The following is a 25823-nucleotide window of genomic DNA, read 5'->3' on the forward strand; positions in this document are numbered from 1 at the left end:
CTCTGATTTCTGATTTAGTAAAGCTTTTTTCTTGTCCACATGTTTTCATTTGATTTTATAAGTCTTATTAACAATTAATTTGATTGATTTTGATTGTACTTGTGGGATGCGTATGTGTTGTTTTTATTTATTTATTTATTTATTATTAGTATTATTTTTACTATGTTTACTATTTTAACTACTATTTGTTATCTTACTAATATCTATTTTGTTATGGAAGCACATTGAGATGTAGCAGCAAACGTGCCATAGAAATAAAGTTGAATTGAATTTCTGAGGAGAATCTACAGAAACCTCTGACATCTGAACCCCTCCGGTCAAAACTCTCACCGCCATTAAACCCAAATCTTTCTGTGTTTGTGGAAAAGGTTAAATGTGGCTAAAAAGCCTGCAGATGAGGACTGATGGCGTTTCCGGACTGTGCTCCGTCTGAGGAGCAAACGCGTCCACACCTGAGCTTTAAAAAGCACAGGTTCCTGCAGGAAACTCCCTGCAGACATTAAAGGAGGAGGACGCTTTTTATTCAGAAAAACTCTGTACTTTCTTCTTTTTTGACCTTTTGTGAAGTGAACTGGCATGAAATGACAGAAAACACGTGCTTTATTTCTGATAAAAATGCCCTTTTGACCTTCAGATGGCAGAACAACTCTTCGTGAAAGGAGGCCGCGTCCGGGACGCCATTGAGATGTACACGACGGCGGGACGCTGGGAGGAGGTCCACAAGGTTTGTGTCTGACGTCAGTTCCTGCAGTCGCTCCGCTCCTGTCTTCTGACGTGTCGGGTCTCCAGCTGGCGGTCACCTGCATGACGGAGGAGGAGGTCGCGGCTCTGTACGTGGGCAGGGCGCAGGAGATGGAGCGGGACGGGAGATTCAGGGAGGCCGAGAGGTGATCCGCTTCCCGCAGGCACACCTGCACGCCACACCCCCCCCTCACAGAAATCTCCTGTTTTCAGGCTGCTGACGACTGTGAAGCAGATCGACCTCGCTATCGCCATGTACAAGAAGAACCAGATGTTTGACCAGGTCATTCGCCTCGTGGCCAAACATTACCCAGACCTGCTGACCGAGACGCATCTTCACCTCGCCAAGGTGAGACGCCACGAATGAAAAAGCTCCCCGTGAACCGAACAGAAACGCTGGTCCCATCTTAACCCTGGACGACCCCAGAACCACGTCCTACTGGGCTTTTAAGGTTACCATGACTTTCGGTTTGTTTCTTCACTTTCAGCAACTCAAGCATCAATGAATGAAATCCAATTTTACGACTGAAATGGAAACGTGGTTCTCCAGCGGTCAAGACATCTGACGTCTTTAAACTTCTGTTTCTAAGCTTTAGTCTTTATATATTTCAGCGAACGTGTTGGATTTTTTGGAGTTCTTTTTTTGAAGTTGAGTCACTGGACTCAAAATCTTCTTCCCTGAAACTTTTGCCAAGTGGGGAAACGTTTGAAGGAAAAAGATTTGAAGTCCAGCGGCTGTGACTCCACTTCAAGACGACCAACGAGAACCTTCACCTTGTTTGTATTTCAGTAAATTTGGCAGAGAAATGGTTCCTTTTATTCTGATGTTTCCTCAAAATCTGCATCTTTGTTTCCACTCTGAGAGACGGCAGAACTTATTTCAGTCTGAACCCCGGGGTTCACATCCACACCCCTCCCCACGTTGATGGTTTTGTGATTGAACCTGCTGCGTGACCTTCTCTTCTGACAGGAGTTGGAGGCGGAGCTGAGGTTTTCGGAGGCGGAGTTTCACTTCATGGAGGCAGAAGACTGGAAGTCTGCTGTCCAGATGTACAGAGCCAAAAACATGTGGGAGGATGCATACAGGGTAGGACGTCCTTTAACCAGGAGCAGCCTCTGAGCACTGCTCGCCCCTGCCACCTCCTTTTGACCTGGCCATGCTGGCTGATTGGCTGCTACATGCCCCTCGCTCTTCCCTTCTGCCCCTGCCACCCCGGTCAGAGCTGCATGTGAAAATTGATTAAAAAAAATCTCAATACGGCTCCCCTTTCGTGAAAAAAGCTTCAATGGGAAAACCTTCAAGGACAGAATCTTGGAAATAAAATGGTGGGGGGAAGCCGGGGGAAAACCCAGGCATGCACGGGGAGAACATGCAAACAGTGGTGATTCTGTTGATGATGGCGATTCAGGTCCCCCCCCCCCGCCAGGACCTGAACCGGGGGCCTTCTTGCTGCTTCTAAGCACGGCGCCACCGTGCAGCCAGGAACCTTCCAGAAAGCTGTCTTTGACTCTAACCTGTTGGCTCAGGTGGCGAAGAAGCACGGGAGTGACGCTGCCCAGAAGGTGGTCTTCCTGTGGGCCCGGAGTCTGGGGGGGGAAGCTGCCGTCAAACTCCTCACCAAGTTTGGGCTCCTGGAGTTCGCCGTCGAGTTCTCAACCGAGAAATTGTGAGCGTAACGGCCCTGAGACGCCGAGCTTTGCTGTCAATGGATCCTGGTGAACATAACCAAAGTCTCGTCTGCAGCTACTTCGACTTCGCCTTCGAGCTGGTCCGCCTGTCCCACAAGGAGAAGCTTCCCGAGATCCACCTCAAGCACGCCATATACCTGGAAGACGAGGTAGACCTGTCTGATCGCTGGGAAATGTCAGCCTGGTTCTTTGAACAGAACGTTGACGTCCTTCATCTTCCAGGGAAAGTTTCCTGAAGCTGAAGTGGAGTTCATCCGAGCGGGAAAACCCAACGAGGCCGTGTTGATGTGAGTACAGGACAACTAAAGATCAAGTTTAGTTTGTAGAGGAGGAGGATGAGCCCTGATTAAAGGAAAGGAGACTTACTTAGGAAGAAAACCTGCCGTTGTTAGAAACCTTCTCCTGAGTTTCTCCCAATGCGGTTCAGGTTTTCCGGGGGTCTTTAGAGGTTAGAAGTTAGATGTTTCTCCAGGTCTGTGCTGGATTTGATGATGTCTACATACAACTGAACTGTTGTTAAACGTCACTAAGCCTGTGGAGAAGAAGGAGAAAACCCAAAAGCAGAGTCTCAGCTGTTTCTAGAGTTTGGTGGAAAAGCCACTGATCCTAACCTCATCCAGGTACGTCCACAACAAAGACTGGGCCAACGCAGAGCGGGTGGCCGAGAACCACGACCCCGACAGCGTGCCCGACGTTCTGGTGGGCCAAGCCAAGGTCAGCCTGGAGCAGAAGGACTTCCAGAAGGCTGAGGCGCTGCTGCTGCGGGCCCAGAGGCCCGAACTGGCCGTGACGTTCTACAAGGTAAGCCCACGCCGAGGCAGAAGCTAAGACAGGAAGGAGAACCTGGTCCATGTCCCAGCCCTGACCTGTTCTGACGTTGATCAGGATGCAGGCATGTGGAGCGACGCCATCCGCATCTGTAAGGAGTACCTCCCCAACAAGCTGGGCTTGCTGCAGGAGGAGTACGAGACGGAGACCTCCAGGAGAGGACTGCAGTAAGAACGGCCACGTTTAAGGCTTTTCAGAGCCGCTGCCAATGTGAAGTTCTGAATTAGTTTATCCAGAAGCTGGAGAAAAATGCATGTCAAGAGAGAAAAGACATTCTGTTTTAAACTGCTCACAAATATGGATGATTGGCAGAATAAAATAGTGCTTTTGTCGTTTTTTAGACAACTATCACAACAAACCCACATTCAGCATTTCTCCAAAAGAATCCTTTATGTTCAAAGAGAGACTTTGATGATTTATTAAACCAACTTTCTTTTAAACTAAAACTTCCTGAGAGCGGAGCTCGTTAGCGAGTGCAGCGGCAGCTCTCACCCCTCTGACATCAGAGGGAACAAACTGTCTCAGAATCCGAAAAATGAAAGTGTTCCTGTTTTAGGGGGCGTCTGTGGTTTGGACCTCGGCTCAGTCCGTGTTACTCTGACCGACACTGACAGGACATTCCATGTTTAAAACGAAAACGAGACTCTTTTATCCTGAGAATGAGCTCCTGCCGCCGTGTTTAAAGGGCTGCACGTCAAACTACAGAAACTGAAGAAACCTCTGTGCGTCAGGAGCACGACTGGAGGAGAGGCTGCGCCATGATCACCATGGTAACCAGGTGCTTACTGTTGCAGGGGGGGTGAGGGGCTGCTGGAGCAGGCCCGGGAGTGGGAGCAGTCGGGCGAATACTCCCGGGCCGTGGAGTGTTACCTAAAGGTGAAGGACGACGCCAACGCCGCCCTGATGGAGAAGTGCTGCATGAAGGTAACGCCCATATTCACTCACCGCCTCGGGTCAGATCACGCCTCACGCCGTCCTCCTTTATGAACGAGAAAAAGAGATGGAGATCAACCGCTTTGATCCAAATCTGAAACATTTTTCAAGAATCAACCTTTATCGCTCAACAGTGTCAAATGTCACTGGTTAGATGTCTCTTGTCAACGGCAGGTTTTCTTAGATGTCTTAGATGTCCTTTGGTTGGAGAAGGTCGTCTGCGGTCGTCTGCGGACGCCGGCAGACGGCGGCTGGTCCTCGGCGAGGGCAGCAGAGATGGGCTGGACTGGAATCTGCTGGAGGGTGGAGTCTCACAGGCCAATGGCTTTACACCCTGGGGATTGGGATGAACCCAGGAAAGCGTACTCGGTTTGAGGGCGGGGCCAGAGGTCACTCTCGTTTGTAAAACACTTGATCTCTTGGTGGTGTTTGAGGAAAACTCCGGCTAATCAGGATCAGGATCCTTCCTGCTGAGAGCTTCCATTTCATCAGGCTGAACGCTGCCAGCTTTACGTTTCAACAGAATGTGTCAGATCGATGACAGGAAGTCCTGCCCTTCATCAGTGAAGGGATGTTATCAACCAAAGCAAGAAACCCTGAAGAGTCATGTTATGAATATCAGTTCCCATGTTTCATCACGGCAGCTGTTGTTGGTGTCACTCTGCTTGTCTTTGCTAACAGAAGCTTGGAGCAGTTTTCAGGTTTTTACAGTCGATGATGTGAATCAAAAAGATTCAGCCTCGTGTCAAAGTACAGCGTGTACTAATGAGTACCAGGTCGCATGGAAACAAGTATTTTCCCTTTGGATTCAAAACGTCAAGACCAGTTCTCTATTTTACTACATTGAAGCAGAAAATTTTTTGGTGAGATAAAACACTAAGACTACTACAACTACCACTAATACTAAGAATACTGTTACAACTACCACTTATACTAAGAATACTGTTACAACTACCACTACTACCAAGAATACTATTGCAACTACCACTGATACCAAGAATACTATTACAACTACCTCTACTACCAAGAATACTATTGCAACTACCACTGATACCAAGAATACTATTACAACTACCACTTATACTAAGAATACTGTTACAACTACCACTACTACCAAGAATACTATTGCAACTACCACTGATACCAAGAATACTATTACAACTACCTCTACTACCAAGAATACTATTGCAACTACCACTGATACCAAGAATACTATTACAACTACCACTAAAACTAAGAATACTATTACAACTACCACTAAAACTAAGAATACTATTACAACTACCACTAATACTAAGAATACTATTTCAACTACCACTTATACTAAGAATACTGTTACAACTACCACTACTACCAAGAATACTATTGCAACTACCACTGATACCAAGAATACTATTACAACTACCTCTACTACCAAGAATACTATTGCAACTACCACTGATACCAAGAATACTATTACAACTACCACTAAAACTAAGAATACTATTACAACTACCAGTAATACCAATAATACTATTTCAACTACCACTTATACTAAGAATACTGTTACAACTACCACTACTACCAAGAATACTATTGCAACTACCACTGATACCAAGAATATTATTACAACTACCACTAATACTAAGAATACTATTGCAACTACCACTGATACCAAGAATACTATTGCAACTACCACTGATACCAAGAATACTACTACAACTACCATTAATACTAAGAATACTATTACAACTACCACTAAAACTAAGAATACTATTACAACTACCACTAATACCAATAATACTATTGCAACTACCACTACTACCAAGAATACTATTGAAACTACCACTGATACCAAGAATACTATTACAACTACCACTAAAACTAAGAATACTATTACAACTACCACTAATACTAAGAATACTATTACAACTACCACTGATACCAAGAATACTATTACAACTACCACTAAAACTAAGAATACTATTACAACTACCTCTAAAACTAAGAATACTATTACAGCTACCACTAAAACTAAGAATACTATTACAACTACCACTAAAACTAAGAATACTATTACAACTACCACTAAAACTAAGAATACTATTACAACTACCACTAAAACTAAGAATACTATTACAACTACCACTAAAACTAAGAATACTATTACAACTACCAAGAATACCAAGAATACTATTACAACTACCAAGAATACCAATAATACTATTACAACTACCACTACTACCAAGAATACTATTGCAACTACCACTGATACCAAGAATACTATTACAACTACCACTAAAACTAAGAATACTATTACAACTACAAGGAATACAAAGAATACTATTGCAACTACCACTGATACCAAGAATACTATTACAACTACCACTAAAACTAAGAATACTATTACAACTACCAAGAATACAAAGAATACTATTACAACTACCACTACTACCAAGAATACTGTTACAACTACCACTACTACCAAGAATACTATTGCAACTACCGCTGATACCAAGAATACTACGACAACTACCACTAATACTAAAAATACTACTACAACTACCACTAATACTAACACTATTACTAACACTTCTAATACTACTAACAGCTAATAATGCTACTAAAAATAGAATAGAATACCTTTATTGTCACTATACACATGTACAATTTGCATCACATGTGCACACAGAGAAATGAGAGTGACTAAAATGAATACAAATAATACTACTACTATCATTACTTCTAATACAATAACTACTACTAATAGTAGTAGTTATTGTAGTAGTAGTTAATAGTACTAGTAGTAATAGTAGTAGTAGTTAATAGTACTATTACTAATAGGAGTAATGTAGAGAGAGATGCTGTAGTATCGCGAGACTCAACGAGACCGGTGTGGCAACTCAGCTTGGCGGTGCGTAAGTAGCAGAACAAACATTTCATTATTATATCATTTTACTGCCATATCAATTAAGCTGGTAAACTAACATCTGTAAAAGTTGAATAAGCCTTTTGACAGCCTGGAGGACCTGGAGAATTATTTAGACGGCTGCTACAATACCGTCGTTATGGGGAAGACCAACACCACTACTCCTTCCTCCAAACGCGTCCGACCAGAAAGTTCTCCCGGAACTGCCTCCTCTCCAGGCAGTGGAATCAGTGACGCTTTAGATTCCATTGATAAAAAGCTCTCCAGCCTTGACGGCCGCTTGAATCTGTTGGAGATCCTCCATAGAGAGTTCCAAGGCCTGCGAGAGTCTCTGGAGTTCAGCCAGCAGCAGGTGCAGGAGCTCGCAGCGGAGAATCAGGCCCTCAGAGAAAGTGTCAAAACCCTGAGCAGTGACACCGCTCGCCTTTCTGAGGAGAACCGTTCGATCAAGGAAACCCTCCTGGATCTTCAGTCGAGGAGCATGAGGGACAATCTGGTGATCGCGGGGGTTCCAGAGGAGGCAGGAGAAGACCCGGAGGCGACGGTGAAACGCTTCATGGAAGCCCACCTGAAACTCCCCAAGGAGGAGGTGCAGAAGATCGCGTTCCAGAGGGTGCACCGGCTCGGAGGAAGAAGGTCCGACAACCAGCGTCCGCGACCGATTGTAGCCAAGTTTGACAACTACAAGCAAAAGGAGATGGTGAAGGGTCGCGGCCGGGAACTGAGGGGGACACATTTTAGTGTCAATGACCAGTTTCCGGTTGAGATCCTGCGGCGCCGAAAGATCCTTTTTCCTCTGAGGAAAAAACACCTTGCCAACGGGTCTAGAGCCGTGGTTTCTGTGGATAAACTCTTTGTAGATGGAAGGCTCTTCCGAGACCCGGAGATCACCCCCTGGCTTTGCTGAAGATCTGACATCCGAAAAAACAGCGGCTAAACGTGTTGAATGAATGAAACCGGCTCATCAATCATCCACACCTCCATCTCGCTGAAGCAGTTTAAGTTTTCTCCCCTCTCATGTTTCTGTTGTTTTTCTTGTTATGTTTGTTTCTTTCTGTTTTTCTTTATCTTTTTCTTCTTTTTAGTTTCCCCTCTCTCCCCCCCTCCTCATATGTAAATTATCCAAAGGCAACACGTCCCCCGGTAAGTTGGTTTCTATTTATGCACGGAACGGGCACGCGCGCGCAGACAAGCGCGCACACGGGCAAACACACGCGAACCAGCACACACTCGCGGACATCCCGCAAACACCTCACATAAGCCCACATAGGACACATGCAACATGCAGCTCACACAGTCAGGAAACGCGCACGCACACAAACGCACAGTGTTTCTTCATCGATCAGCGGGCACGCGCACATGGACCGGCACACACTCTATTTAGCCTTACATTCTCTTGGTCAGAGCAGTTATGAACAGTCTTAACATTGTTAGCTGGAATGTGCGTGGGCTTGGCTCTGGGCCAAAGAGATTGAAAGTGTTATCTCACCTGGATGATCTTAAAGCAGATATAGCCTTACTGCAGGAGACCCATTTATCTACACAATCTCAGGACCTCCTGTGCAGCTCAAAATTTCCAGTCATATATTCTTCTAGTTATAACTCCAAGCAAAGAGGAGTTGCTGTTTTGATTAATAAAAATGTTACATTTACTCATAAGGATACAGTTATTGACCCAGAAGGTAGATTTGTAATTATTAATATATCCATTCAGAATAAGGACTATTGCATCGCCAGCATCTATGGTCCAAATGTTGACGACTCTTCCTTCTTTCACAGATTCTTCACCTCACTCTCAGTTCACTCTGACTCCACAATCATTATAGGAGGAGACGTCAATCTGGTTCTGGACCCTGAACTTGACAGACTCAGCACAGCAGCAGCCCAGCGCACATGGAGGTCTGCAAGTATTCTAAAGCAGTACATGAATGATCTGGGTCTCTGCGACGCGTGGCGCTCATGTCATCCAAACACTAAAGGGTTCACCTTTTTTTCTCCAGTTCACTATTCACACTCCCGTTTAGACTATTTATTAATCAGTAACTCTCTTTTAAAAGAAATTAAAAGTTCCAACATTCATCCGATTATTATCAGTGATCATGCACCAGTCTCTGTAAATATTTCCAGGGAAAAATCCACACCCTCATGTACGACCTGGAGGTTTAATACGTCTCTGTTAAAAGACCAGGAATTTCTTGAATTCTTTAAAAAAGAATGGGCAACCTTCCTAGAATTCAACAATACACCAGACATCTCACCGTGCATTCTGTGGGAAACGGCAAAGGCAGTCATGAGAGGGAAAATCATTTCTTATTCAACGCACAAAAAACGCAAAGAGAAAGCAGATTTATTAGAATTAGAAAATAAAATCCAAACCCTGGAGACTGCTTATGCTGCTTCTGCACAGGAACACATTCTGGGAGATCTGAAAAATTTAAAGCTGCAGTTAAATGACATCATTAATAAACAAACACAATTTCAAATACAAAGGCTACGACTTGAAAGATTTGAAAACTCTAATAAATCTGGCAAATTTCTGGCTAATCAGCTTAAAATTAATAGAGAAAAAACATCAATCACCTCTATTACGGACCAAACAGGAAATATCACTCATGACCCGGTCAAAATTAATAACGCATTTGAAAACTTTTATAAAAACTTGTACACACCACAGATCAATCCGTCAGAGCAAAGTATTGACTCATTTCTTAATAATGTAAACCTACCCAGGTTAAATGAGGATCAAATAACAAACTTAGACTCTCCGTTCTCGTTGTCTGAACTTCATGAAGCTCTGTTACTTATGCCCAATGGTAAAGCACCAGGGCCTGACGGCTTTCCTGCTGAGTTTTATAAAGAATTCTGGGAACAGCTGGCACCAACGTTTTATGAAACGGTCACATCTATCAATGAAAGCCAATCAATGCCACCTAACATGAACTCAGCCAACATAATTCTTCTTCTAAAACCAGACAAAGATCCCACTAGTCCTTCAAGCTATCGCCCTATTTCTCTAATCAATGCAGATGTAAAAATTATCTGCAAAGCACTAGCACAGAGAATAGAAAAAATCACTCCTCACATAATTGACTTCGACCAAACTGGATTTATCAAAGGCAGACACTCGGATGACAATCTCCGAAGACTTGTTAATATAATAGATTTTGCCACCATTAACAACCAGGAAATGTCCATACTATCACTGGATGCTGAAAAAGCTTTTGACAGAGTAAACTGGAAGTTCCTTATTGCCGCCCTCCATAAGTTTGGTTTTGGAGAAGCATTCATCAAATGGATCAAAATATTATATCACAACCCCAATGCATCAGTTAGAACTAATAAACAGACTTCAAACAGGTTTTTCCTCGGAAGAGGAACCAGACAGGGCTGCCCACTCTCTCCTTCTCTTTTTGCTATATTCATTGAGCCTTTAGCTGCAGCAATAAGACAGAATGAAAGCATTAAAGGAATCAAAACTAAACACAGCCATCATAAAATTAGTCTCTATGCAGATGACATATTACTGTTTTTAAGTAATTTACATTCTGTAAATGAAACAGCAACAATCATTAATGAATTCTCCTCTATATCAGACTATTCCATTAATTGGAATAAGTCTGTTTTATTACCACTGAACAATAATGCGGAGCAAAGACTCACAATACCAGTTAAATCAGGAAATATCAAATATCTAGGTATCAATTTTTCCCCCAAACTATCAGAACTGGTGCAGCTAAACTACACCCCATTACTGAAAAACATACAGGACGATCTAACACGCTGGACCAACCTGCCTCTGTCCCTTATGGGCAAGGTAGCCACGGTAAAAATGAAAATCTTACCCAAAGTTAATTATCTCTTTTCAATGATTCCCACACAACCGCCACTAAAATGGTTCAAAACATTAGACTCATCCATATCAAGCTTTTTATGGAACAATAAACCTGCAAGAATTAGTCTAAAAACTTTAAAATCTGCAAAAAGCTGTGGAGGATTAGAATTACCTAATTTCCACAAATACTTTCTTGCAAATAGATTACAATACATCTTAAAATGGTTAAAAAATAATCCAGAAACCAACTCATGGTTAGACTTGGAACAGGCGTTATGTGGAAAGATCAACCTGTCAGATCTTCCATTTATTAGCCAAACAGTTAAAAAACAGGATTGTTTCAAAACTATTAATATAAACGCCACTTTAACAGCCTGGTGGGAATTTCTCAAAATATCAAAATCATCAATTCAACCGTGCAAAATGACACCCATCTGGAACAACCCAGACATCCTCATAAACAAAAAAATTATCCACTTCCCAGCTTGGCAAGCAGGGGGCATAAAACAACTAGAGCACGTAATTATTGATAGAAGATTCATAACTCCCCAGGAACTACAAGACAAACATGGAATAAATAACTTCTTGGAATATCAGCAACTTAAATCAAGTATTACTAAAAAATTTAAATATAGAGACAACGATTTAAAGCTACCAGATGTAGTTACCACTCTGATCAATTTCTCAATGAATAAAACTCTCTCCAAAATATACAAACTTTTATGTAATTTAGATAATAACATTTCACTTCCGACAACAAAATGGGATGCGGATTTGAGCATCAGCACAGATGAAAGCTTTTGGTCAGAACTTTGTCTAAACACCTTTAAACTGACAAAAAGTCCAAATCTGCAGCTAATCCATTTTAAAACCCTTCACAGAATTTACTACACTGGACAGAGGATGTTCAAGATGGGTCTCAGCAACTCAGACATTTGTCAGCACTGTGACAGTAATCTACCCGACAATTACATGCATGCACTGTGGTTCTGCACTCCTGTCCAGGCTCTCTGGCAGCAGGTATGTGCGGATTTATCAGTCTGGCTTAAGGTTTCAATCACAGCTTCACCGTCACTTTGTGTGCTTGGTGACATGAGTGCCATCGATGTAGAAGGAGGATTAGGCTCTATCATTTTCATAACTCTTTGCATTGCTAAAAAAACTATTTTAACAAATTGGAAAAGCAAGAAAAATATAAATATAAGTCAACACAGAAATCTGCTGCTTGATCAGATCAGCTTGGAAAAAATGTCAGCCCAAGGTTCAAGTAACTTTGAAAGAATTCGGTCTCTCTGGTCTCCCATAGCTGACTCCATGACTTAGGGGATGGGGGGGCCTGGTCGTCGCTGCTCCTTGCCCTTCTGCCGTGGGCTGGGGTGGGGGCCGGGGCCTCCGGTGCCTGGCGGGGGGTGGTGGGGGCTCCGTTGGTCGGGGGGTCGGGTCCGGCGCCGGGGTGGGGCGGGCTGGGGCGCTGCGTGGTCCTCTGGGCTTGGGTGTGGGGGTGCGTGGGGGGGGGGGGGGGTGGTGTTCTGGCTTGGCTTGGGGGGGTGGTCCCTTTGCCTGTGCTGGGGGGGGTTGGCGGGGGGCGCTGCTCGGGGGGGGGGGCCCAGCGGCACTGGATGGGCTTCCCATCTACGCCTGGGGCTGGGATCAGCCCTTCCCTGGCTCTGGGGCGGGACGGGACAACCCTCTTGGGGCCCCCGGGCGCTCTGGGTGTCATCCGCTTCGGCTGCGGGGTCTGGGGTGGGGTGGGGTGGGGGGTCTTGTCGGCCCTGTCCTGTGGGGGGGCATTCTGGGGGAGGGGGGGGGGCACTATTGGTACGGGGCAGGGGGGGTTGACAGGTCGGGGTCTCCGCTGAGGCCATCGGCGGTTTCCCCGGCCGGTTGGCTGCCTCGGTCCCGTCGAGGCCTGACCAGAGCTCTTCTAGGGCCGGCGTTTGGGGGTGGGGGCCTGGGCTTGCTCCGGGGGGGGCCGGCGCTTTCTGGCTCCTCTCCCTCTGTGTGGGGTGGGTGGTGCTGGGCCTGGGGTGTCGGCGCCTCCGGGGGTGGGGCCCCTGGGCTGGGTGGGCCTGGCCCCCTTGCTGGGGGGGGGGGCGGGGGACAGCTGTTTGACCACCGGGGGACAGTCTACCAGCTGTCCCCAACTTACCCCCTTCCTCATATAACCTCATAATAGGGTGAGGGGGTGGGGGGATTAGCCTGCGATGAGCCTTGGGGGGGGGGGTTTACTAGGCAGTGGCCCCCCCTCCTATGGTTGCCGTATGGAGTGGTCCCCCCCTCTTTCGGTTTTATTTGCACCTTAGACATGTAGGGCCCTTGGTAGGGGGGGTGCTTGGACATCACTGCCAGCAAGCAGCAGATGTCCTCCTAGCACCCTACCCGCCAATTTTAACCGCACCTTAGACATTTAGGGCCCCTTGGTGGGGAGGGTGAGGGGACATCACTGTGAGTAATCAGGAGATGTCCCCTTAGTGCCCTACCCGCCAATTTTAACTGCACCCCCCTTAGTACACACACCCCTCCCCCCTCAATATATACATCCCAACATAAACACACACACATGCACACACACACCCTCTTAAACACACATATACGCACACACATTTTGCAAGGAAGGTGGGACCTAGGACCATCTGTCCCCTGCCTCTTCCCTGGTGGGGGGTACGGGCCCCTTTGCAGCGGCGGCCGTGTCCCCGGGGTGCCGGATTCCTGGGCCCGGCGGTGCTCTCTCCGCGCGGTGGGGGGGTTCACATTACATCTGAGCCGGGGGTGTTGGTGTCCCTGGGGGGTGGGTTCTGGTCCTTGCTCCTGAGCGCTGGGCCCCGCCTAACTTCCAACTGTGGCCGAGCCTGGTCGGGCCATATTTACAACACCCCTTGTGGGCCCTCTTTTTTCCCCGGGGTTCCCCCCTCCTGGGCGGGGGCGGCGGGCCCCTGCCTTGCTCCTCCCTGGACCAACCGTGGGCCGGGCGGATGGCTGCCTGGAGTGCGGGGCGGGTCTCCCTTGGGGGGTCCTGGCTCGTACCTGGGGTTGGGGCGGGGGGATGCCCGGAACTCCTGGGTGGTGGTGGGGTGCTCGTCTGGGGCTGTGGGCGTCCCTCTCCGGTGGGGCCCTGCGTTGGGCTCTCCCGGCGCGGCGGGGGGGCTGTTCTCCTGGTTGGGCTGGGGCGGCCCTCTCTTTCCCTCTGTGCCTCCCTGCTCTCTGGCTCTGGGGGGCCTTGCGGCGGTCCTGCTGGCCCTGGCCTGGGTGGCGGGCTTGGTCGCCCGGGCGGCGGTTGTTCCCTGCCGGTTTCCGTGTGGCGTGGGGGGGATTCCGGCTGCCGCTGCTGCTGCGGTGGGGGTCTTGGGGTGGGGATGGCTGGGCGCTCTCCTTCCTTCTTTACACATTCCACCATCCATATTAGAAGAACATGAGCACTCACCTGAGCACGGGTGTTGGCTCACCTTTGCACTGGCGGTTTGCGTGACTGAATGACTGAAATGTTTCACACTAGTTGGTTTTAAGGCATAAGTATGCGTGTGAGCACTATCTGTTTTGTGCACATGTCGACAGATGTACATTTTTGCAACTAGCAGGTGTGTTTGACACTTGGGTGTGTGTGTGGACAGGCTCCGCCCTTTTTGTACTGCATTTGAGCCTTACCATGGTGATTAACAACCAGTAAACTTGTTGCTCTATGCTGCTTCATGGTCTTATCCCCCTTCCCCTCCTACTATCACCCTCCTTCCCCCCCTCTTTCTAACGTCCCTCTCTCTTCTTCCCCTCTTTCCTTTTCCGTCCGGTCCAACACCAAAGATCTTCAAACATGTTTGAAATTAATAAAGTTTGGCCTCAATTACAAAAGGGGTTTATTCAGACATACCTTTGGTTTGTCTGAAGATTAATAACCCCTCTTGTTAAAGTAAAATATGTCCAACACAAGAGGCCCTCAGCTCTCATCTGTTTGCCCAGCTGTTGGACAGGACAAGGTAAAAAGAAAAAAAAAAAAAAAAAAAAAAAAAAAAAAAAAAAAAAAAAAAAAAATAACTACTACTAATATTAGTATTAGTATATTACTAATAATACTAATATTACTACTACTAATAAAACTACAAAAAATGTATAATGCTTCTGATAATATTGCTAATACTATCGCTACTACTACCAATACTACTAATACTAATAAACCAATGCTATGGCCACTAATAATACTGCTAAAAATACTACTACTCCTACTACTATTACCATTACTACTACTGATACTTCATATACTATTAATACTAACACTACTACTAAAATGTTGGATCTCAGTCATCCCGCTTCATCAGGACTTTTCAAATTAAGAAAATACTAAAAGTGAAATCATTTTCTTTCTTTTTACTCACTTATCTTACTATCAGATCCCTGACGTTTAACGAGGTTCTTAAATATCTGTTCTGATTCTTCTGGGCTAACCTTGGATGGTTCCTCTGGTCCAGGCTGTGGGTGAAGGCAGATGCTGATGTTCCCCTTGTTTACATGTTTCCAGGCAGCGGAGCTGTCCATCAAGTTCCTGAGCGGGGACCGAGCCGTGGAGGTGGTCCGTGCGGTCGCTCCACGCCTTGCCCAGCTGAGGAGGTTCAGCGCTGTGAGTGTCAACACGCTGACATCAGCTCCACACATACCTTCATGTGCGTGAAGGTTTTGCGTTTGCCTCGTCAAGGCTGCAGAGCTTTACCTCAGCATGGACCTGTTCAAGGACGCCATCGACGTCTTCATCGAGGGTGAAGAGTGGAACAAGGCCAAGAGAGTCGCCAAAGAGCAGGAGCCCAGGTTAGGAACACACAGCAGACCCTCATCTTCCTCAATGCCAGGACAGTGATGAAGACGACACAGCTGAAATAAGTGACTTCTGCAGGTATGAGACATACGTGGACCAGAAATACAAAGAGTACCTTAAAAACCAGGGCAGGGCGGAGTCTGTGAGTACTCTTCAAATACTACTAAATAATAAATAATAATAAATAATACCCATGACAAGTCAGTATTACTGTAACAAAAGTATCTCCGGCTGTTCAGCTGGTGGACGTGGACGTGATGGCCGCTCTGGACATGTACGCTGAGAGAGGACAGTGGGACAAGTGTCTGGAAACGGCATCCAAGCAGGTACGACGCACTAGGTCCACTTCCTGATGATGCACCTGCTATCCCTTCTCACCTGGAGCCAAACATCCAGGTTTGGAGATCCCTAAATGTTCTGTGTTCTGTCAGAACCTAAAGGTTCTCCACAAGTATTTGGCTCTGTACGCCACTCATCTGATCAAGGAGGGAGACGCTCAGAGAGCTCTGGAGCTCTACCTGCAATACGGAGCTTCACCTAACCCACAGGTACACACACACACACAGGTACACACACAGGTACACATAGAGTGACACACATGTACAGGTACACATACACAGGTACACATAGAGACACACACAGGAACACACACATACACAAGTACACACAGGTACACACAGAGGGACACAGGTATACACACAGGTACACACAGAAACGCACACAGGTACACACATATACAAATGTGCACACATAGGTACACACACATACACACAGGTACGCACACATGCACAGGTACACACAAGGTACACAAAGAGACGCACATGTACAAGTATACACACAGGTAAACATAAAGACACACACATGTACAGGTACATGCACAGGTACACACAAAGACACACACAAGTGCACAAACAGTTACACACACATACACAGGTACACACACATATACAGGTATACACACACATGTACAAATAAAGACACACACAGTTACATACACAGGTACACACACAGAGACACAGGAAGGAGCAGAGTAAATCCACGCAGCCTCCTAACAGACGAAGCGTTCAGTAGAACGACCTTCAGGTCCAAACTGACCTCTGATGTCGTTTCCACAATGACTCAGAACTTCAACATCTACAAACACCTGTTCCTGGACCTCGTCAGCCCCCCTGACAACGACGGGCCCGACTCCTACCGCATGCTGGCCAACCTGCGGGACTTCCTGCTGCAGCTGGTCAGTCCCTCGTCCTCTTCCTCCTCAGGTTGTGTAGCGATCTTCCTCACAAACTGTGACGTTTCTTTCTGGGCTTTCAGTGTAAGAGCGTGTCCATGTCAGCTCAAGCCAACAGTCCAGCGCATGAAGACTTTGAGCAGATGCTGCTGATCGCTCACTACTTCGCGACCAGATCCGCCTCCAACGGACAGGAGCAGCTGGTACCCAGAACCTCTCCAGACATCTGCAGGAGCAGCTTTTGTGTCTTTGTGGGCTGAACCCAGCCCTAACCACTTTGAGCTTCTGTTTCTTTTCAGATCACCATCGCAGCCAAGCTGTCCGTGTCCCTGCTGCGTCACACCAGAACCATCCCCGCCGACAAAGCCTTCTACGAGGCCGGCAAGGCTTGCAAGGTATGTGTGTGAGCCAACCGTCCTTCAGATCCTCGCTCCGTCAGCACACAAGCTCAGGGATCTAACTGAAGAGGTCTAAGCGTTTTGTTGAAGCTCCGCCCCTTACACACCAACGCTCAGAGGCATTTCTCTGAATGACCCATGACCTTTAAGGAACCCACAATGGCTTTTAACACCACTACCATCTGAAAATTTTGTTTCCTTTGAAAAACTAGGGTCCTTCCACATTTTTTCTAATTTCGACACATTTTTTTGATCAATTTTGTTTTTAATTTTAAGAATTAGACAAAACCCTTCCAGGAGTTTCTGAACTGGGTCTTTCCTCTCCTTCTGCAGAAGGTTGGATGGGAGAGCATGGCCTTCATCTTTCTGAATCACTTCTTGGACCTGTGTTATGTAAGCGCTGAGCCTCGACAACACCAGAAAACGCCGGAAAGGTCCTCAGAGAACCAAAGGACGCTCTGCTTTCTCTGCAGGCCATCGAGGACGACAGCGAAGGCGCTCTGGACCACATGGATTTCATGGACACCGACATTCCCTTCGATGTTCCTCTTCCCTCCAAAGTCTGCATCACAGTAAGGCTCCTCCCCCTCCACCCCCACCCTCCACTCTGATGGACGGAGACAATATTCCTTCTCTCCGATAAATAGGATCTGTGGGAGTTAGTGACACAGTCCTCTGTGGGATTATTGCATTCAGGACAAATTCAGGAGGTGAATCTTGAGCTCGTTGGTGTTTCTATCAGATGATCAGCAGCTTCATAATGAGGTCTGCAGCTGCAGGCTGGAAGGAACCTTCGCGACCAGTCGACCAAAGTTGAACTTTTTCTGAACAGCGTCTTCCCTCTTTATCATTTCTGACGAGGTCGTTAAAAAAGTCCATTAAGAGACATGAATGTTATCTGGTCCTTCCAGGATTTCAGGATCACAGCAGTTCACACAAACGACCTATTCCTCCACAGTTTTCACCATCAAACTGTTCCTGTCAATCAGCTATGGAGGCTCAAACATAGACGTTAATAATCATAAATTGTTTACCAGCGACGGTGATGACGACACGGCTGAAGAGGTCTGTCACTTCCAGCAAAAGAACAAACTCAGCAGTTGTATGAAAACAGAAGTTCTCCTTCAACGTTTATGTTGGACAAAAAGTCCACGATTGGAGAGAACTATTCAATCATGATACAAATGTGGAGAAAGTTGTGTCTGCAAAGTCTGTAGGTATGTGTGTGAATTTACCATATGTGTGTGTGAATTTACCGTGTTAGTGTGTGAATTTACCATGTGTGTGAATTTACCGTGTTAGTGTGTGAATTTACCGTGTTAGTGTGTGAATTTACCGTGTTAGTGTGTGAATTTACCATGTGTGTGTGAATTTACCATGTGTGTGTGTGAATTTACCATGTGTGTGTGAATTTACCATGTGTGTGAATTTACCATGTGTGTGAATTTACCATGTGTGTGAATTTACCGTGTTAGTGTGTGAATTTACCATGTGTGTGTGAATTTACCGTGTTGGTGTGTGAATTTACCATGTGTGTGTGAATTTACCGTGTTAGTGTGTGAATTTACCATGTGTGTGTGAATTTACCATGTGTGTGTGTGAATTTACCATGTGTGTGAATTTACCATGTGTGTGAATTTACCATGTGTGTGTGAATTTACCATGTGTGTGAATTTACCGTGTTAGTGTGTGAATTTACCATGTGTGTGTGAATTTACCATGTGTGTGAATTTACCATGTGTGTGAATCTGTTTTACACATGAGCTTCATTTTTTATATAACTTTCATCTAAATGAATCAATGTGAAGAACCGAATCCTCAGAGGACGTTCTGCAAAGATGAAGTAGAATTTCCTTTGTGTGTGCGTCACAGGAAGGTCCGCTGGAGCAGATCAGGAACTGGGTGCTGACGGTGTCCGTGGACCAGCAGGTGGAGCAGGTTCTTCCTCGCGATGAGAGGAACACCTTTGAAGGTTCCCTGGTGGCTGCAGGCAGCGGCCTTCGCTCGGTTCCCTGTGTTCTCACAGGTAACGCTGCTGAAAGGTCCAGCTACAGGGACAGAACCGCTAACTGCCATCTAGTGCTCGACTATGTTTCTGCAGACCCCAACCATCAACACTGCAACAGTTTTACTGAAGTTTAAAGTTTCCAAATCAGCACAAATGCAGCCTCTGCACTGTTAGACTCCCAGGGAGTAGGTTCAGATCCCAGCTGGGTTCTTCCTGTGTGGAGTTTGCATGTTCTCCTGGTTCATGTGTGGATTTTTTCAGGGTTCTTCCCACAAAAACCTGCTCCAGAGGTTCACTGGTACTTCCTCATTGTTCCTTGGGTTTGAATGTAAGTGTGTGGTTGTGTGGTGTAGGGACCACAACCATTCAGCCTGCAACAACTGTTCGGGGTCCTGGGACTAGTGCTGACGTCACGTTATGTGATTGGCTGTCCGTTGGTCTGATGACGTGTCAGATAGTGATTGGTCTGGACTAATTACCATACTACCATAGAAGAAGATATTATGAAGTCTGTTGTAAACAAACAGAGCTCCGACACAGAGCGAGATTATCTTCTAAACATGCCTTCATTATTGTTATGATTATTAAGTGCTTTTGCAGCTGAACGGACTGTGGTCCAAACCCTCCTCCAGACCACACACTGGAACAAAGCATCTTCTCTGCCTGCAAACACGAAGCTACGAGACTCCAGCTGCTCAGAGACACGGCTCTCTGTGGAGCAGCAGGTTCATTCTAACAGACACAGATGTTTTTACTAAGTGGGTTGTGGATAAATCTCTATAAAAACTATAAAGGATAATGTCAGACACACATGAGGGAAAAGAACTTTGGGTTACAAAAGGAAACATGAAATGAAAATATGTAGAGCCGGAGCAGATTTCAACACTACGTAGTTTGTCCAATTGGGGCCACCGTAGTGTGACGTCATTCTCGGTCGAAAGGACCCCGAACGGTTATTGCAGGCTGAATGGTTGTGGTACCTACAGCGGCCCTGAGGTGGACTGGAGAACTGTCCCCAGTCTACTAGCTGGGATAGGCTCCAGCAACCTGAACAGGAGTGAGTTTAGATGATGGATTGATGCTACGATCAGACTGTTTATATAAAAGTGAACCTTCATTCCTCTTTTCATCAGCTTTGGTGCTTTTACTTTCTAAGGAATGAACATTTTCTTTCCATAACCTCATGTTTAACAGGAGAATAAGTGAACGCTGTGACCCTTGACCTCATGAGAAAGCCTCAGTGTTGGTGGATCTTCTGCCTGCAGGATATCCGGTTCTGGGAAATAACATCCAGTTTTCCGCGCTGGGGAAGGCGGCCAACAAGGAGGACTGGAACCGGTTTGTGATGGTGACGAAGGTGAGAACAGTTCTGATGCCGGATCTGAAACCAAAGCTGCTCCTCACAGGACTGAAGAGAGACTTCCTCCATTCAGCTGTTCCGGATCATTCTCTTTGACCTTCAGGAAGCATGTTTAGCCTCTCAGACACATTTCCACAGGACGTTTCCTCTTTTCCCGCTCTCAGTCTGTTGTCTGTCTGCAGACGAGTCACAGTCCGGAGTGTCAGGACGTGCTGCGCTTCATCGGGCTGTGGTGTGGCGGTCTGCCGGCCTCAGACCTCTTCTTCCACTGATCAACTCCAGCGTCTGACCTCTGACCTTTCTCCACCAGGCAGCAGCGCATCAATCAAACGTTTGTCTCATAAATAAAAGACTTTTATCTCTGACATTTAGACGATATTGTTAATATTTATCTTAAGTCTGTTTGTTATTTTCTCTATAGAAAAATGTTGATTAATAAATGGTGAATTTGGATGAAAATAAGAGAAAATGTGTTTTTTATGTTTATTTTATTATTTGTTCCTCTTCAGATTAAAGTTCAATCTGCCTCAAAAGCAACACATTTATGTGACACAACAAGTCAATGTTTCATTTGATAAAAGATATCTTTATTAATTAACGACTCAAATCCATCAATAAAACATAAAACATTCATTTCAATCAAAAGTTATTTTTTTCCAAATAAAATTGGGTTTTTTATGGCATTTATGATTAAAACAAGTAACAGAAGAATAAGAAATAGAACTCAAAGGACGATACAAGAAATACATCAATGTGCTTTAAAGAAACTTTAAGTTTTTGTCTTTTTTTCTCTGTTATATTCATGAATCCATAGATTAACTCGTCTCATAGTTCTGAGTTCATTTCATGCTAAATCTGACATCAGAGTGAAAACTCCACATATTTCTGCTTTAAAGTAGAAAATCATTTTCTTTGGGCTTAAATCTTTCATCTTTCTCTAATCTTTAATCTGCGGGTTGAACTGAATCTGAAGTTGTTGCTTGCATCGGATTGCATGCTTTGCTGCACGGCTGCTGCATGCTTAGTAAAGTATAGCATCTTTCCAGCCGTGTTTTTCCAGCAGAGGCGGCGCTCCTTCACAGATCGATGCGGCGGCCTGTGAGTTGGGTGGAAATGCATTAGTGAGTAGAAAGTCAGCAGATTTCCTCCTCCTGCAGATTTCCTCATGCTTGCACACTGCAGCCTGGTCATCTGACTGCAGCTTCTATAAAGTTTGGACCCAGAAATGACCCTCAAGTTCAGCCTGAACGTCTGAGAAGCTCTGAGAGCAAACCGCTGCAAACCAGCAGAGATTGGGGATCTGACCATCAAGAACCTCCTCAGATGACCGGCTCTGAGCCAGAATCTGGAAGGGTTTTCATTTCGACGTGAATTGTTGCTGCAGAGCGTCACTCCTCCTGCACGGGTCGCTGCGTCTGCCTTTGGGTGGAAAGCTCATCTAAGAGATCTCCACCCCCCTCCTGAGAGGGAATCTGGGGTTCTCTGCTGTTCAGGAGAGCGGCGTACATGAGGAGCATCACGGACGTGGAGGATGGAGAACGTTCAGGCTGCTGATGGGAATTACTGGTGGAAAGTGGACAGATGTGTGTTTGATTCTGGGAGAAAATGTTGCTTAAAAATCCTAAATGTTGACGTAAAGAATCTGAAGTTTGGTCCAACAGAGAACCACTCCAGGCTTCAGCCCTCCTGTGCAGCGCCCCCTGGTGCCTGTGAGCTCACGCGGGTTCTTTTCATGTGAGGTCCAAACTGTTGAAACAAAAGTCAGATTAGCTCCTCCTCCTCCTCCAATAGCTGCAGTTTCTGATGAATGGACTGGCCGATAGATACCACTCCTCCCCTTTAAAATGAAATTTAAAAACTGCTTTTTAAAAAACATACAAGTTTTCTGTTGTGATGGCGACCCCCAGAGGTGAGGGATGGTACTGCACCCGTCCGTGTAGCTTTCCTCTTGTGTCACCTTGTGGAGAAAAAACCCTCCAATTGTTTCCTGTCGGGACTTTGGTCGCTCTCTTGGCATTCACCGCGTGCCTTAATTGTATGGACATTTAAATCAAGGTCCGCTGTGAACACGAGGAGAGAAAACCCACAATCCTCTGCTCGTCTTTGACTACACATTCCTCTGCTTCCTCCCATCCACTTTGACAAAACCTCCTCCTGTCTCCCTGCAGGCAGCTTCTGCCCCAAACCTCCTTTGACAGCACAGCTTCGTGTTTCCTTCTGTTTTCAAATAAAAATCTAATCTTTGAGCAGCGCGTCTGCTGACAGGATGATGGGCAAACGGACATTTTCTTTCAGTTAATCTGGGAGGCCTGGAGCAGAACATTGTGCTCGCTCCTGCAGTCCTCAGAAAGAGGCGCATCTCTGGAGATGAGAGGTCTCCTGGACCTTTATGACGAACCTTTTCAAAACCGCTGAGCCTTTTGTTTGTCCTGTGAGTGCGTTAGGAGGAGCTGCTGTGAAGGTGAGAGCCTCCATCAGGCCTACAGGAAACAAAGCTGAGCTCCATGGAGGTTCAGAACAACCCGACGCTTCCTGCTGGGCAGAACGCGCAGGAAAGATGCTGATGCTGCGCGTGCTTCAACAGCGCCGCATCCAGCATCAGCTGCTGGGGGGGGGGGGGGGGGGGGGGTGCAGCTTCACCCGTCAGGCCGCACCAGCAGCTCCAAACCACATAAAGAAACCTGCGGTTCGCGCACTGCTCAGCGGCTCCCCGGTAGAGCGCGCGCTCCCATCTGCATCCTCATCGCAGCGAAACGATAATGACCCTGACGGGGGGGGGGGGGGGGGGTCGCTTTTGCTTCACAAAGAGGCACCTACCCATAGAGACGAGCATGAAACAAGCACTGCAGCGCTTTGTGTTTCCGAGCCCAGCACTACTGGGGGTGGGGTGGGGGTGAGGGTACCTGATGGAGAAAAGCCGCTCATGTTTAATGCGACTGCGCATTTGCAGTGGGGTTTGTGCGCGCACCGTGCGCGGAAAATCGCTGTAGCTGAAAAAAAGGGAGTCGGATGCTGAATTCCGCAGAGCGCGACGGCACTGCGGCGTTTGAGAGCACATCTCCCACGGAGGAAGGAGGAGCGCGTGAACAATGACATCAAAAACACACGCGGGAAAACGGGTTAACAACGTCGAACAAACGGTTGTGAAAAAAGCAGGGGTTCCGTCAGGCAGAGGCTTTACCGTCTTGGTCGGTGCGCCTCTCCTCTGTGGTCCTGATGCTGCGGATGCGGGGGGATGATGCTGCGAGGGATGCAGAGCGTCCTTTCTGGACTTTTTTCTCCAGAGAAGCCCACAAAGCAGTCGTAGTCCAGGCGCAAAAGGACAGACTAGCCCCGGTCCAACCCGATCCAGAACCGTCAAATGTCGGGTTCTGCGCGCTGGGTGCAGTCAGTCCGCCGAGAGGAGAGGCGGGATGGAGGGAGAGGATCTGGGCGCAGTCAAGTGGGGAGAGAGGAGAGGGGGAGGTTCTAGTCATGGAGGCAGTTCTCTCCTCCCTCTGCTTTCCATCCCCCTCCATCCCGTCCTCCGTGGGAGGAGGGAGGAACGACAGTGAAAGCATCTGCCTCAGAAGATACAAAAGGGTCGCTCCGTGTGACATCAATTCCTCCAAATGATCTCAGAAAACAACACAATGAGCTGCGGAGGCCAAAGGTTTGCATCAGCAGATTCTCCGAGATTCCGCTTCCTTCCTCCTCTGGTTCATCCGATGACGGGTGATGGAAGGGATGCCGTAAACTGTGGGGATTGGATCAGCGGTGTTTGTGACACAAAAGGATGAGCAGAAACTCCTCATGCAGACAAAGCTCCTGCTGTGACCGCGGTGGTTTTGAGAACACAGAGAACAGACGCTTCACGAACGCTGAGAAGGAGATGTGTGTCTCCAAGGTGCTCCTCAGACAAATCGTTCCTGTGATGCTAATTTAGAATGAGCTGTAACCATGGAAACCAATGCAAGGAAAATCGTTCTGTTTGATGAAAAACCATTCTTTACACCTTATCAGGCTTTTGGGATCCACTCAGATCAGCATCCAGAAATCTGTCCCAGACATTCATGTTTGTGCACCCCTGAAACATCGGACAAGCCTTTCTGGGTAAAAACACAGTTTGCAGACTCAGACATGAGGGTGGGAGTATCATGCTGAGGGCTGGGTCTGCTGCAGAAGACGCAGGAAGGGGGCACATCGATTGTCCAGAGGCAATCGGTCCAAAATCTGTCAGAGGATGCTACTCTCTTAGCATCACCTGGGGCCTCATTTCTAAAACTTTGCGTAGGATTTGCGTCAGAAGTGGCGTACGGATGAAACATAGGACGTGCGTACGCACAGAAATATTCGGAGTTATAAAACCGTGCGCACGCACATCCTACGCATCTTTCCCTTAATAAATCACAACCAATTCTAAATGCAGCGCAGCTTTTGCGGCTTTATGACACGCCTATAGTTGCCCATAAATAGTCCGTGAAACGCCCACAAATGAATATTCATTGATTGGGAAACCATGCCAAACACAGAGAGGAAATCAAAAAAACGTAACTTCACTCAATGTGAAGTAGAAGTTATCGTTGGCGAGGTGGAAAAGAGGAGAATAATGTTGTTTGGAGGGCACAGTGTGGGCATTACTAATGCCAAAAAGGCACGTGAGTGGCAAACGGTGGCAGACGCCAAATGCTGTAGCCTCACAACCTCAGACCGTGGCCGAAATAAAGAAGAAATGGTCGGACATCAAAGTCGAGGCCAAAAAACGTCTAGCGCTGACCCCCCCCCCCCCCCCCCCCCCCCACACACACACACACCCGTGTCTGCCACGGGTGTGGGGGGGGGGGGACACCGGAGCTGACCCCTCCTGATGAGAGACTGGCGGCAATAATTGGGGAATCCCTTTTAAGTGGAGTGGTGACTGAGGCGCAGGGGGACACCGACGCGCCAGATGCACCGGGTGACACACCCCCAAAAGCCCGCAGAGGAAGTCTGAACCGGCTCATAAGCCACTCGTCCTCGTTTGCCAGCAAGTCTTCTTGCTGTCTAAAGATGCGTTCACTCCGAATTCTTCCATTTGCCACATCTTCTAAGAGCGCAAGATCAGCCATTGTGCATCAT

General features: G+C 46.8%; 1 protein-coding gene and 1 long non-coding RNA gene across 2 annotated transcripts in view; one reads left to right on the forward strand and one right to left on the reverse strand.

Moving 5' to 3' along the window:
• Positions 1 to 21195, forward strand: part of ift172 (intraflagellar transport 172) — a 33386-nt gene extending 12191 nt beyond the window's left edge. The window contains exons 27-49 of the mRNA XM_004083309.5: positions 635 to 724; positions 790 to 887; positions 955 to 1090; positions 1712 to 1828; positions 2269 to 2408; positions 2486 to 2579; positions 2653 to 2717; positions 3051 to 3231; positions 3316 to 3425; positions 4053 to 4182; positions 15439 to 15537; positions 15613 to 15722; positions 15808 to 15871; positions 15969 to 16055; positions 16161 to 16277; positions 16853 to 16963; positions 17044 to 17163; positions 17260 to 17355; positions 17692 to 17751; positions 17832 to 17930; positions 19231 to 19384; positions 20632 to 20723; positions 20909 to 21195. Coding sequence (XP_004083357.1) covers positions 635 to 724; positions 790 to 887; positions 955 to 1090; positions 1712 to 1828; positions 2269 to 2408; positions 2486 to 2579; positions 2653 to 2717; positions 3051 to 3231; positions 3316 to 3425; positions 4053 to 4182; positions 15439 to 15537; positions 15613 to 15722; positions 15808 to 15871; positions 15969 to 16055; positions 16161 to 16277; positions 16853 to 16963; positions 17044 to 17163; positions 17260 to 17355; positions 17692 to 17751; positions 17832 to 17930; positions 19231 to 19384; positions 20632 to 20723; positions 20909 to 20998 — 2460 coding nt within the window. The 3' untranslated portion in view covers positions 20999 to 21195. The remainder of the gene's footprint in view (positions 1 to 634; positions 725 to 789; positions 888 to 954; positions 1091 to 1711; positions 1829 to 2268; positions 2409 to 2485; positions 2580 to 2652; positions 2718 to 3050; positions 3232 to 3315; positions 3426 to 4052; positions 4183 to 15438; positions 15538 to 15612; positions 15723 to 15807; positions 15872 to 15968; positions 16056 to 16160; positions 16278 to 16852; positions 16964 to 17043; positions 17164 to 17259; positions 17356 to 17691; positions 17752 to 17831; positions 17931 to 19230; positions 19385 to 20631; positions 20724 to 20908) is intronic.
• Positions 21196 to 21291: 96 nt separating this feature from the next.
• On the reverse strand, positions 21292 to 24440 carry LOC101166520 (uncharacterized). The gene is made up of 2 exons (XR_911148.4): positions 23908 to 24440; positions 21292 to 22472 (listed from the first exon to the last, which is right to left on the reverse strand). It is a non-coding gene; the product is annotated as an uncharacterized LOC101166520 (long non-coding RNA).
• Between the last annotated feature and the right edge of the window lie 1383 nt (positions 24441 to 25823).

Source organism: Oryzias latipes, chromosome 24 (assembly GCF_053564925.1).
Source record: "Oryzias latipes strain Hd-rR chromosome 24, Olatipes_Hd-rR_3.1".
In the NCBI taxonomy this organism is placed as follows: Eukaryota; Metazoa; Chordata; class Actinopteri; order Beloniformes; family Adrianichthyidae; genus Oryzias; species Oryzias latipes.